General features: G+C 39.6%; 1 protein-coding gene across 1 annotated transcript; it reads right to left on the reverse strand.

The window, feature by feature from the left end:
* Positions 1-551: 551 nt before the first annotated feature.
* On the reverse strand, positions 552-14,701 carry LOC106874617 (proteasome subunit beta type-4). Its single transcript, XM_014922406.3, has 7 exons — positions 14,523-14,701; positions 9,873-10,079; positions 7,220-7,366; positions 4,666-4,747; positions 4,435-4,551; positions 2,382-2,470; positions 552-652 (listed from the first exon to the last, which is right to left on the reverse strand). The coding sequence occupies exons 1-7, from the start codon at positions 14,654-14,656 to the stop codon at positions 640-642; spliced, it is 789 nt and encodes a 262-aa protein (XP_014777892.1). The 5' UTR covers positions 14,657-14,701; the 3' UTR covers positions 552-639.
* Positions 14,702-14,800: the final 99 nt, after the last annotated feature.

Genomic DNA, 14,800 nt, shown 5'->3' on the forward strand with positions numbered 1-14,800 from the left:
ATTGGTGTACTAAACATTGTGTACAAAAGGTATAACCCTATGTTTGCCTCACCAAAATATTACCATGCCCCACGTTGGGAATTACGGACCTAGATTATGTTGAAAGGAATTTTCCTTTTAACTAGACAGTCAGAAGATTAGTAACCCCACAACATATTGGTTGGAATGTTTGCAACAAAGTGGATTCTGCCAAAGGCAGAGTGTTGGTGTTAAGCAATATTAAATTAAGTATCAAATAATATTTCCAATACACCAAGAACTCCATTATAGATACTGAAGGGCAAAGATTTTGGAAAGACATGGAGAAATGGCCCATATGTTTTCTGGTATCTAGCTCGGTGACTTAATTTCTTAACATCACTAAGTCTAAATAGCGTTAGCAGTATAATTTATTTTACATCATCAAGAATTAACAAAATCTCTTCCATTTTCTATGCTTTATGCTAAAGGAAAAAAAAAAGTATTGTGCCAAGTTGTAAAAGATGAGCCTAGATACAGTGGGCAAAACTAATTTCAAGTAAAATTCCTAATTAACAATAACAACAACAATAAAAGCTTAACATTGATTTTTATTGAAGAAATATTAAAATGAGTGAATAAAAGAAAAAGTACATGACTGGAATGATATATCCTGGATGTTTATTCATAACCACTGCAAATAAAAATTAAAATACAAAATGAAGAAAATAAATACAGAAAATTCTTTTAATAATCAGCAAGGAAAAAATTACATCTTCAATCTACGGCGCCTCCAAGACCCAATAGAGACTGATCTGAGATCTTCTCTTCGCAGACAATGCTGCTATCGTCGCCCAAACAGAGCGAGCTCTGCAGCGAATCATGTCCTGCTTTGTGGACGCCTCGCGGCTCTTTGGCCTGGAGGTCAGCCTCAAGAAGACGGAGTTACTTCACCAGCCTGCACCCCAGGAGGTATACCGCTCACCCCACTTTTTACTAAAAGTAAGTGAAATACTAAAGAGTAAAACACCACAGGACTAATGCCTACCATTTAGTTTTAATTCTTGGTTGAGGTCACTTCACATATAATCGATGGTCTTAAGACAGGCATAAGGTTCATAACATCCTATCTTCTATAAATCAGGATCCCATGTACTTTCACACTAACGATTGTTTGCTATTCTGAACAATTTGCACTGGTATCAATGACTAACAAAACTTTTCCAAACAATTGTGACCATTCACCTCCACCTGCCAAAAAAGCAGCTACCTAATCAGATAATTTGATGACTACGAAATTAACAGAACACACCTCAAATTTTTCTACTCTGCAACACAAACCATGATAGTTCAAGACAGCTAACTGGTGAGAACTTTACTAGTTTTAACAAACTTTGTCAGCAAATGTGCTTCATTTCTGACACACTTACTCTCTTTACTTGTTTAAGTTATTTGACTGTGGCCATGCTGGAGCACCGTCTTTTAGTCAAGCTAATCGACCCCAGGACCTATTCTTTGTAAGCCTAGTACTTATTCTATCGGTCTCTTTGGCAGAACCGCTAAGTCATGGGGACGTAAACACACCAGCATCGGTTGTCAAGCGAAGTTGGAGGGACAAACACAGACACACAAACATACATATATATATCCGACGGGCTTCTTTCAGTTTCCGTCTACCAAATCCACTCACAAGGCTTTGGTCGGCCCGACACTATAGTAGAAGACACTTGCCCAAGGTGCCACGCAGTGGGACTGAACCCGGAACCATGTGGTTGGTAAGCACACTACTTACCACACAGCCACTCCTACGCCTAAATATACTAAACAAGTGATCTAGATTAGGCGTGAGCTACCTTTTTTCTGGAGGAAAAAAAAAAAAAAAAAAAAAAAAAAGGCTACATGAGACAGTTTATTAAGCTGGGCTGCACTACTAAAAAAAAATCCAGGGTAATTTTTTGTTTAGATGTGCCATTCAGAAAGTACCACAGGTCACTGTTTGTGATAAACACATCTACATCCCTCACACAACCATACCTTACAATACTAAAATTCCTGAAAGTAGTTTCGCTTGTGGACACATAGGGCCTTCAGGTAAGTTACAAATTTTTTTGTGAAAGTCAATACTAAACAGATATATATATATATGTATGTATATATATATATATATATATATATATATATATATATATATATAATCATATCAAAGGGAAATGGAAATTAATAAAAATTTTCACTTCCAAGTGGCCTAGTGTATAAAAATTTAGTCCAAAGACTTCGTTCCTTTCGGGATTTTATCCCTAATTTTGTGGTTCTAGAACCTAGCAGTTCTTTCTAGCGTAAGGGATCCCATGAGTGGATTCCTCTTACGTATTTAAATATACACTGTACCTATATATGTATGTATGTATATAAAACCTACTTACCAGATCAAATTTGCAATACTCCAGTCAACTTTTGCAGAAAGTGGTCCCTCTATAGTTGCACCATCTTTAGTCACAGACACAATTTCAAACTAATTCAAGAATAAAGTAAAAGAACAACATCAGTAAATTCAATCTAAAACCTTTTACATTTGAAATATTTATTGTGAAATACTTAATCCTTTAGCATTCAGCTTACTTCATCAAATGTAATACTTATTTACTCTCTCTCTTTTGCTTGTTTCAGTCATTTGACTGCAGCCATGCTGGAGCACCGCCTTTAGTCGTACAAATCGACCCCAGGACTTATTCTTTGTAAGCCTAGTACTTATTCTATCGGTCTCTTTTGCCGAAGAACTGCTAAGTTACAGGGACGTAAACACACCAGCATTGGTTGTCAAGCGATGTTGGGGGGACAAACACAGACACACAAACACATATATATATATACATATATATGATGGGTTTCTTTCAGTTTCTGTCTACCAAATCCACTCACAAGGCTTTGGTCGGCCCGAGGCTTGCCATGCAATGGGACTGAACCGAGAACCATGTGGTTGGTAAGCAAGCTACTTACCACACAGCCACAAAGTTAATCCTGTATTATCTTGTAGCTTTGAGATTTCGAAGTTATGAGTGTTAGTTTTCTAGAATAACATTGTAGAGTAGATAACGAAAAGCTGGATCTGGCCACTTTGAAGATAAAACATGTAGAACAACTGATATGGTCAGTTTAAATGCTAAGGGTCAAGCATAAGGAACAACAACCAGAGAAAGCTACTCTTTTTAGTAATACTTCTTGATCTTCAGAAACAACGTATTTTACAAGACGTTTCTAGATTCAAAATAGTTTGATCATGTTATTCAAGCCATGTCAGACTGGAGCCTGCTAGTTCTCCAGCTTACCAGTCCCAGGCAAACCATCTAACCTGTGTCAGCATGGAAAACGGATGCTAAATGATGATGACCATTTCATTTCCATGTTGATGTTATGGGCAGCTGTATGAATTTACCATTTATATTTTGTACCATCCTGAGCGTGACCGTTGCCAGTACCGCCTGACTGGCCTTGTAGGGTTTTCGAGCGAGATCGTTGCCAGTGCCCCTGGACTGGCTCTTGTGCGGGTGGCACATAAAAGACACCATTTCGAGCGTGGCATGTAAAAAGTACCCACGACACTCTCTGAGTGGTTGGCGTTAGGAAGGGCATCCAGCTGTAGAAACTCTGCCAAATTAGATTGGAGCCTGGTGTTGCCATCCGGTTTCACCAGTCTTCAGTCAAATTGTCCAACCCATGCTAGCATGGAAAGCGGACGTTAAACGATGATGATGATGATGATGATATTAGCAGTGCCAGTGGAGCACTAACAGCACCGTCCGAGTGTGATCATTGCCAGAGCAGCTGTCTGGCTTCCGTGCTAGTGGCATGTAAATAGCACCATTTGAGTGTGTTCGTTACCAGTGCCGCTGGACTGGCTCCTGTGCAGGTAGCACGTATAAAACACCATTTTGAGCGTGGCCGTTGCCAATACCGCGTGACTGGCCCTCGTACCAGTGGCATGTAAAAGCACCCACTACACTCTCAGAGTGGTTAACGTTAGGAAGGGCAACCAGCTGTAGAAACTCTACCAGATCAGACTGGAGCCTGGTGCAGCCATCCGGTTCACTAGTCCTCAGTCAAATCGTCCAACCCATGCTAGCATGGAAAGCGGACGTTAAATGATGATGATGATGATGATGATGATATATTTTTATATAATCTGCTGTAATTCTTAACATCTTATGTTTTCTTCCATAGGGAAACATATTGTGCTACTTGGCATTATATTCTGACAGTTTAAGTGACAGAACCTAAGTATGGTTTCTAAAACAACAATTCTTCATCTTAACAAATCACTTCAATAATTTGTTAAAAAGAAATATATATTTTTCAAAGTTATTTTTGGATAGTAAATTTCGTTAACAATGAAGTACTGCTTCAAAAAGCAGTTTTTATAATAGTAAATGAAAACTGTTCTTAACTATAAGAATACTAACAAACAAAACAGCTGTTTACCTTGTTAAGGGAACGAGCATCTCGGTAAAACAGAATTTTCATAGCTTTCATTATAAGAGTTTTGGCCTCACTCATTGACATGTCTGGGTTTTTCTCAAGAGCATCTCTTAATATAGGCTGCAACATAATTCAGATAGGTTATTAGGGTTAGTCCTTACAACTTTAACAAATAAAACTTTGGAAATTTGAGACAAAGATTAAAACTAAATTTAAAAGCAAAGTCAAACTTACACGAGCCAAATAAGCCCCAAAGCCAGTAGCTAGAGTGTCAGATGTATATGCTATGCCAATTTTGTCAACATAACCAAGGAATCTGTAAGCAGATAATACAAAGATGTTATAAGTTGAAGCAATTAATTCTACGAAGCTAACTGAAATACTGAATAATAAGAATAATAATAATAGTGAAGTTGCTAATTGATCCATCATATATGTTTGATTCCAGGATCATAAAGAAAGAAGATGAAAAAAATATAATCCCTTTAAATTTGAAATTGCAAGAATTTGAAATATGAAAACTGTAAAGGTTGTGAATATAATAATTGGTGCCTTGGGAAATGTAAGTAAAGATGCAGACAAATGGTTGAAGGAGATTGAAATAGAATATCCTGTAGTTTCTACATTGATTCTTAGGGACAGGAAGGATTAACAAGAGGGTTCTAAGCACTTGAAAGACTATTCAAAGCTAACGGATACCTAAGGTTACAGCTAATACACCACCATCCACATAAATCCAGCCAGGGATAAGACCAAGCTTGAGTCAAATCAATAATAATAATAATCCTTTCTATATATAGGCACAAGGCCTGAAATTTTGTAGGAGGGGTTAAGTCAATTACATCAACCCCAGTGTTTCACTGGTACATAATTTATCGATCTTGAAAGGATGAAAGGCAAAGTCGACCTCAGCAGAATTTGAACTCAGAACGCAGTGGCAGACGAAATACCACTAAGCATTTTTCCCAACGTGCTAATGATTCTGCCAGCTCGCCACCTTAATAATAATAATAATAATAATAATAATAATAATAATCACCAACTCCATGTTCCCTGTTAGCATGGGTTGGACAGTTTGACAGGATCCAACGAGCTGGAGGACTGCACTGAGCTCCAATGCCTGCTTTTGAAGGATGCAGTGCTCCGACAACTAACAACTGATGCTGGCAGTTTGTTCCATGTTTCAGCAACTCTTAGCGTGAAAAAGTGTTTCTGAAAGTCATGGGAGCTGTGCTGTCTTCTGACTTTGTAAACATGTCCACGGGTGTTAGACAGGTGGAGTTTGAAAAGGTGCTCAGAGTTATCGTTAGTAAGATGGAATATTATATTGGAATATTGAACCTAATACTGTTCTCATTCCACTCTCGGTGTTTCATGACATTTTTTCAGTTCAGTTCCGTTAATTTTTTTTATGTGAATTCACTTTAGCGCCTTGCTTGAGATTGAACTTAGAACCTCTAGGTGACTATTTCTTTAGTCTTTTCCACTCCCTACAGTTCATTCTGTTGTACTGAATATTTCATATTTGTATAGTTTCTGCTTTGTATTCTTTTACTCTTTTACTTGTTTCAGTCTTTTGACTGCGGCCATGCTGGAGCACTGCCTTTAGTCGAGCAAATCGACCCCAGGACTTATTCCTTAGAAGCCTAGTACTTATTCTATCGGTCTCTTTTGCCGAACCGCTAAGTTACGGGGACGTAAACACACCAGCATCGGTTGTCAAGCGATGGTGGGGGGGACAAATACAGACACACAAACACATACATATATATATATATATATATATATATATATATATATATATAAGTATCTTGAGAGAAAAGCTGAACATTAGAAGCATCAGTTGTGGCGTGCAAGAGAGACGATTGCGCTGGTATGGACATGTGGTGAGAATGGAGGAGGATAGCTGCGTGAAAAAGTGCCACACCCTAACAGTTGAGGGAACCCGTGGAAGAGGTAGGCCCAGGAAGACCTGGGCTGAGGTGGTGAGGCAAGACCTTCGTACATTGGGCCTCACCGAGGCGATGACTACGGACCGAGACCTTTGGAAATGGGCTGTGCGTGAGAAGACCCGGCAAGCCAAGTAAGATCGTTGCCAGTGCCCCTGGACTGGTTCTTGTGCGGGTGGCACATGAGATGCACCATTTTGAGCGTGGCCGTTGCCAGTACCGCCTGACTGGCTCCTGTAGGATTTTCGAGCGAGATCGTTGCCAGTGCCCCTGGACTGGCTTGTGCGGGTGGCACATAAAAGACACCATTTCGAGCGTGGCCGTTTTCGTGCGGGTGACACGTAAAAGCACCCACTACACTCTCTGAGTGGTTGGCGTTAGGAAGGGCATCCAGCTGTAGAAACTCTGCCAAATCAGACTGGAGCCTGGTGTTGCCATCCGGTTTCACCAGTCCTCAGTCAAATCGTCCAACCCATGCTAGCATGGAAAGCGGACGTTAAACGATGATGATGATGATGATGATGACGTACTTCTTTCAGTTTCTGTCTACCAAATCCACTCACAAGGCTTTGGTCAGCCCGAGGCTATAGTAGAAGACACTTGCCCAAGATGCCACGCAGTGGGACTGAACCTGGGACCGTGTGGTTGGTAAGCAAGCTACTTACCACACAGCCACTCCTACGCCTATAGTATAGTAAAAAAAACAAACATACACTTTATATTATCCCACACTAAACGGCTTATTTGTCTCTCACTAAAGAAGATGTCGTAATCGCAAAGACATAAGATCCCTATAAATTATCAAAACCAAAAAACTACAGAGTTGAGAAACAACTTACGGTTTTCCTTCATGCATTCCTCCAATGGCAAATGTATTCCACAATGGGTCATATTTTGATCTGCGGTTGTACATGACTCTGGTCAACCATGAAAACAAACTTCGGGGATTGTAATTGAAGCCATCATCATAACAATTCTCATCATTTCTGAAGAAAACAGTGTTAATAATAATAATAATAATAATGGTTTCAAATTTTGTCATAAGGGCAGCAATTTTTGGGAAGGGATGAGTCGACTACATCGACCCCAGTACTCAACTGGTACTTATTTTAGTGACCCCCAAAAGGATGAATGGTAAAGATGACCTCAGTAGAATTTGAACTCAGAACGCAGTGATGAGCAAAATGCTGCAAAGTGTTTTGCCCAGCATGCTAACGATTCTACCAGCTTGCCACCTTAATAATAATAATAATAATAATAATAATGATAATTATTATTATTATTTCCACTCTAGGCACAAGGCTTGAAAATTTTTTGGGGAAAAAGGCTAGTCCATTACATTGACCCTGAAAGAATGATAGGCAAAGTTGACCGTGGCAGAATTTGAACTCAGAACATAGCAGCAGACAAAATACTGTTAAGCATTTCACCCGGCATGCTAATGATTCTGCCAGCTAATAATAATAATAATTCTTTCTATTAAAGGCACAAGGCTAGAAATTTTTTTTGGGGGGGAGGTAGGGGTAAGTCAATTACATTGACCACAATACTCAAATGGTACTTATTTTATCGACCTCGGCGGAATTTGAACTCAGAACGTAAAGGACAAAATGCTGCTAAGCATGTCACCCTATATGCTAATGATTCTACCAGCTTGCCACTATAATAATAATAATAATAATAATAATGGTTTCAAATTTTGACACAAAGCCAGCAAGTTTCGGTGAGAGAGTAAGTCGACCTCAGTGGAATTTGAACTCAGAACTTAAAGCTGGACAAAATGTCACTAAGATTCTACAGCTTGCTGGCCTTTCCAATCATCATCATCATCATTTAACGTCCATTGTCCATGCTGGCATGGGTTAGACGGTTTAACTGGGCTGGCTCGCTGGAAGGCTGCACCAGACTCGTCTGATTTGGCATGGTTTTCTACAGCTGGGTGCCCTTCCTAACGCCAACCACTCTGAGAGTGTAATGGGTACTTTTACATACCACTGGCATGGGTGCCATTTGCATGACACCAGGTAATCTCTTTTACTCTTTTACTTGTTTCAGTCATTTGACTGTGGCCATGCTGGAGCACCGCCTTTTGTCGAGCAAATCGACCCCAGGACTTATTCTTTGGAAGCCTAGTACTTATTCTATCGGTCTCTTTTGCCAAACCGCTAAGTTACGGGGACATAAACACACCAGTTGTTAAGCGATGTTGAGGGGACAAACACAGACACACACACATACATATATATATACACATATATTTACGACGGGCTTCTTTCAGTTTCCGTCTACGAAATCCACTCACAAGGCTTTGGTCAGCCCGAGGCTATAGTAGAAGACATTTGCCCAAGGTGCAACACAGTGGGACTGAACCCGGAACCATGTGGTTGGTAAGCCAACTACTTACCACACAGCCACTTCTACGCCTAATAATAACAATAATAATAATAATCTTTTCTACAATAGGCATAAGGCCTGAACCTTTATGGGGAGGAGGCTTGTTGATTACACTGACGCCAGGGCTCAATTGCTACTTACTTCATCAACTCTGAAGGGATGAAAGGCAAAAATCAACTTAGGTAGAATTCAGACTGTGCAGGATGCTAATATAGTAATCAGGATAATAATAGTAAACTTAAGCATTAGCAGAGGAAGATATTGGGTTGGTGCATAATTATTGTGGCTTTTTTTCAACAAAAACATCTTTAAATGATGGTCTGACTGTCTGCCAAGCAAATGGGAAGAAGTAATTGAAGTAGATGGTGAATAGGCTCTGGAATAACCATTTAAAGATGTTTTTGTTATATGTTGCTATTGTTTTTGCTGAATAAAATTTGTGGAAAAAAAGCCGCAATAATTATGCACCAACCCAATAATTCCTTTATAATGCTAATACCACAAGAATCACAATCTACCATCAAAATACCTGACGAAAACCAATCGATCATTTGAAGACTGAAATATAAATTACACTTTTTTGTTTGGTGTCTTTGACCTTTTATATCTATACTTTGAAATGTCTTCTAATCTTTTACATGTTTAAGTGATTAGACTATACCCATACTGGGGCACTGCCTTGAAGAATTTTTAGTCAAATGAATTGACCCCTGTACTTATATTTATTTTAAAGCCTGGTCCTTATTCTGTTAGTTGCTTTTGCCAAACTGCTAAGTTATGGGGACATAAACACACCGACACTAATCTCAAAGGCATACACACACACACACACTCATATATGGACTTTTTTCAGTTTTTGTTTATCAAATCCATTCACAAGGCTTTAGTTAGCCTGAGGCAATAGTAGAAGACATTTGCCCAAGGTGTCACATACTGGGACTGAATACTGAACCATGTGGTTGGGAAGCAAATTTCTTACCACAAAGCAAAGCCTGTGCCTATATTGGATTTATGGAAGTTAAGAAGTAAATTTGTACACAAAATCCATATAAATATAAAGGGAATTTCTTTTCTTTTGTTGACAAGCAAGTTACTTACACACGTTGTTCTATTATAGTTTTCAGATATTGAAAATCAGCCACATCTCCACCAGCAGCAAGCACTGTAGATTCATTGACTTTCATAACCCGAGAACAGTTCTTGAAGCGAGCCGAGCTACCATAGGAGCCAAGAGTATCAGCGGCAAGTAAGATACCATCTTTAACAGCAACACCCAGAACAGACGTTCCAGTGACAATTGGAGACCTGAAAATAAAATAGTTTAACATCAAAGAAATTCATTAGTACAATAATGTACAGTACAACTGTAAACATGTCTAAAGGCATAAGAATTGAGACTGGCAGATGTTTTGAATTTGCTACATTAATAAATCTTGTTTTGCTTATGAAACATAAAAGCAACCAGTTTGCATTCAAAGAGTTTCACACTTTATCAATTCAGGCATGCCCCAGGGTCTGGTTTTATCACTCTACTTCCTTCATCATTATTTAACATCCATTTTTCATGCTAACATGGGATGGATGGTTTGACAGGGGTTGGCTAGGCAGAAGACTGCATCGGACTTCACTGCCTACTTTAGCATTGTTTTTACAGCTGGATGTCCTTCCTAACATCAGCCACCTCACACAGTGGACTGAATGCTTTTTATGCAGCACCAGCATCAGCAAAGGCCTGTTTTGGCATGGGTTTTACAGCTGGATGCTGTAAAACCCATGCACGTAAAAGACCAATCACTTTACAGTGTGGACTAGATGAACCAGCACTGGGAGGGTCACCGAGTAACTTGCAAAACAAAGACCCTTTGAGACGGAGGGAGGCGACATTGGAGGAGGTGACCTTGTGCATTGGTGATGAGAGGTTAGAATCATCATCATCATTTAACGTCCGCTCTCCATGCTAGCATGGGTTGGACGATTTGACTGGGGACTGGTGAACCAGATGGCTACACCAGGCTCCAATCTGATCTGGCAGAGTTTCTACAGCTGGATGCCCTTCCTAACACCAACCACTCCAAGAGTGTAGTGGGTGCTTTTTACGTGCCACCGGCACGAGGGCCAGTCCAGCGGTACTGGCAACGTAACATATAAATACCTACTTATAAATAACCTCCTTGCCATCATATCCAACAATACGCATTCTTACGTAGATGATACAGCTCTTCACACCATCCTAACCGTTCTTAACCACACATCCTCATGCAATCCAGGTGCTGCATGTCAAATTAGTACTGATTTCGAGAAGAGGACTTGAAAGTATCTTCCAGAAGACCGTACCAATCTTGTCTCTTCCAGCAGCAAAAATTCACAAGCACCCCACTTCTTAAGCATGAGCAGCCCTTAACTAGAGCCCTCATAACCAACCCAAATGTTAGGCTTCACTATCACCAAGAGCCTCCCCAGGTGAAAACACATCCTTAACATAGCTAGGACTACATCTCAAAAATTGGTCCTTCTCTCCAGAGTCAGACAGAAAATACTTCAGCTCCCGACAATTGCTGACACTGCAAAAGACAGGAAACATTTTGGCACAGCTTATTTGGCATTGCTGATTTACCACTGACTTATTTGACATCTCTTGTTTGTGCCCTCTCTTTCTCTGTTTATGTGTGAGCACATTTTTCTTTATGTGTCTGAAGAGAGGGAAAATGTTCTCCTGTTTATGTTCAATTAATAAATTGCAATGTCTCTCTTTCTCTCTCTCTCTGTTTATGTGTGTGAGCATTTAATTACATTTGTTTGTGTAACACCACTCTGTCTGTATTCTTTTATTTGTTTCAGCCATACTGGAGCACCACCTTGACGTATTTAAGCAGTTAATTTACGAGCTGATGAAATCCAGCGTTAACAGCACCGTCCGAGCCTGATCATTGCCAGAACAGCTGTCTGGCTTCTGTGCCGGTGGCACGTAAATAACACCATTTGAGTGTGATCGTTGCCTTGCTAGCACGTGAAAAAACATTCGAGCGAGGGTGTTGCCAGTGCTGCTGGACTGGCTTCCATACCAGTGGCACGTAAAAAGCACCATTTGAGTGTGGTCGTTGCCAGTACCGCCTGACTGGCCTTCGTGCCGGTGGCACGTAAAAGCACCCACTACACTCTTGGAGTGGTTGGCATTAGGAAGGGCATCCAGCTGTAGAAACTCTGCCAGATCAGATTGGAGCCTGGTGCAGCCATCTGGTTCGCTAGTCCTCTGTCAAATTGTCCAACCCATTCTAGCATGGAAAGCAGATGTTAAATGATGATGATGATGATTGAAACAGCTCGACTAACCCCTATTTTTTTGTTCACGAAGATATCAAATATAAGGATATAGTACAGTTTAGCATTGAAACAAAACCCTAATAACATCATCAACATCATTTAGTGTCCATTGTCCATGCTGGCATGGGTTGGACTGTTTGACCAGGGCTGGCAAGCTGGAAGGCAGCACCAGACCCCAGTTTGATTTGGCATGGTTTGGACGGCAGAATGCCGTTCCTAGCACCAACCACTCCGTGAGTGTAATGGGTGCTTTTATGTGCCACCAACACAGGTACCATTTTCGTGACACTGGTATCTGCCACAGCTGCAGTTTTACTTGGCTTGATGGGTCTTATCATGCATGACATAATGCCAAAGGTCTTGGTCATTGCCTCTGTGAGGCCCGACACTTGAAAGGAGCTTTCCAGGTGCCACTGGGATTGGCCACTTTGCCTCCATGAGGCCTAATGCTTGAAAAGTGCTTTTTACATGCAACCGGCATGTAAAAACAACTCATCATCATCGTTTAACGTCAACTTTCCATGCTAGCATGGGTTGGACGATTTGACTGAGGACTGGTGAAACCCGATGGCTACACCAGGCTCCAATCTGAAATGGCAGAGTTTCTACAGCTGGATGCCCTTCCTAACGCTAACCACTCCGAGAGTGTAGTGGGTGCTTTTACGTGCCACCGGCACGAAGGCCACTCAGGCGGTACTGGCAACAGCCATGCTCAAAATGGTGTATTTTATGTGCCACCCGCACAAGAGCCAGTCCAAGGGCACTGGCAACGATCTCGCTCGAAAGTAATTTATAAATGAGATGTTTGATTATGTTAACAGTAACATAACCAAAATAGCAAAATGAAAGTTTGGTCATGAATACAATGACCACTGACCACTTTGTATTGCATCCATTTTGCCAGTCCAGTTTACAATGACACACCATTCAAAAAAAAAAAAAAAAAAGAGCCTGAAACAGATTCTACACTTCTTACAGTAACTGCACCTAATGAACCTCTCCTCCTATTAAGTGTTGCAGATGTCAATTTTTAGTTTACTTGAATTGTGTATAATTTCACTCTAAATTCATTTGAATAAGGCCCAGCACTTCTGTGTTTAAGAATAGATTTTTTTCTTTTTACCTATTCTTTTTTTTATGTTTTCAACACATTTTAAAAAGATCTAGCATAACTACACGAGTGTGCCTCTCATAACTTCCAGAAAAAAATGGCTATATTTTAATAAAATTTTCTATAAATATACTACAGATGCTATAGATTCCAGTTATAACGAATTTGTTGTGAGAAAGTTTTTTCGAGGGTGGGGAGAGAGGTTTTTGAAAATTCACTCGAGTTGGCTTTGTTTCTTCAAAACTTTCCTCCAAAATGGATATTTTTTCATGTAAATTTCCTATAGATACCTCTCACATTATTACAATTATATCGGAATTTAATACGGAAAAAAAAAAATGGTAGGCTTGCACACAATGCATACCGACACATGGCAAATGAAATTCGAAAAATTGTGATGTGTGTTAGTATGTATGTGTGCGAGTTCAATTTTTTTTTTAGTCATATTAAATTCCGATATACCATCTGAAAAATATTTGTAGAAAATTTCATATTAAAAGCACCCAGTTTTCTTAAAGTTATGAGGAAACAAAGCCAACTTTTGTGGATTTTCAGAAATTCAGAAATCCCACCCTCGGAAAAAACTTTTTCACAAGTTCTACACCATCTGAAGCATATTTCACAAAATCTACACCACCTGAAGCATATTTGTAAAAAATTGCATTAAAAAAATATTCATTTTTCTGGAAGTTATGAGGAAACAAAGTGAGGGGGGGGGACATGTGTAGGTATGCCAATGGTCCTGCATTAGAGTTGTTAAAAATAGCAGCCAAATATTACTGGAGCCTTTCTTTATTGTTCTAAAAAAGGACACATGAGATAATGCGATCCGAGATACAGTATCGGAACACAGGATGGTCAGTACTAGAAGAAGTTCTTTGATTATAAGTTTGCTCGATTACCGAAACTAAATTCATCCATAAAGAAACTCGTCAAGAAATATTACCCGAATCGTTTACAGTGTACCTATATTTGATAGTAACAATGTACGTTGAGAATTCAATTTACGAAAGATATGCTTTAATCGCTTTCAGAAGATGACATCTACACACCACAAGCGCACTTGTGAGTAAGCGAAAATCATAGAATGATTTTTAATAATAATAATAATTAGGTGCCTATTTTTGTAGATTACATAGATGTGTTGTATACAATGAATATAAACAACGGAAGTAATCGGAACAAATTAACAAATATACGAAGGAAAATCGTTATAGAGACATACAATGGAATATTGCTGTGTCACCGACACCGCTTTGAGCATACATCAGGAATAATAAAGACGGCAGGTAGCAAAGCTAGTAGAAAATACTTACAGGGTTTGCTTGACTGGATTCATCTCTTCAGCGTGTGTAGCAGCGTAAGGAGAACGTTGAATCTGTCCGGGACAAAGACCATTTCCCCAGATATCCAGATTAGCGTTAGATACATGATAACTGGGCAGCGCCATATTCCTTTTTAGAAATTAGCTTTATGCCGCTTACGACGTTGAAAAACACTGAAGAGCTATACTCATCAGCATAAATACCACTAGTCAAGTCAAATGACCTTTAAAGCTGTATGGATAGTTTTTAGGATATTATTTGAAATTTAT

This window comes from Octopus bimaculoides, chromosome 9 (genome assembly GCF_046866305.1).
Source record: "Octopus bimaculoides isolate indiv1 chromosome 9, ASM4686630v1, whole genome shotgun sequence".
NCBI classification, from domain to species: Eukaryota; Metazoa; Mollusca; class Cephalopoda; order Octopoda; family Octopodidae; genus Octopus; species Octopus bimaculoides.

What these genes read in the sequence shown, in the direction of transcription:
- LOC106874617 (XM_014922406.3), bottom strand. Translation starts at nt 14,656, where the DNA reads ATGGCGCTGCCCAGTTATCATGTATCTAACGCTAATCTGGATATCTGG. An exon ending in AATCCAGTCAAGCAAACCCT is followed by an intron (nt 10,080 to 14,522) that starts GTAAGTATTTTC and finishes TTTTATTTTCAG; the next exon opens with GTCTCCAATTGTCACTGGAA. An exon ending in ACTATAATAGAACAACGTGT is followed by an intron (nt 7,367 to 9,872) that starts GTAAGTAACTTG and finishes TGTTTTCTTCAG; the next exon opens with AAATGATGAGAATTGTTATG.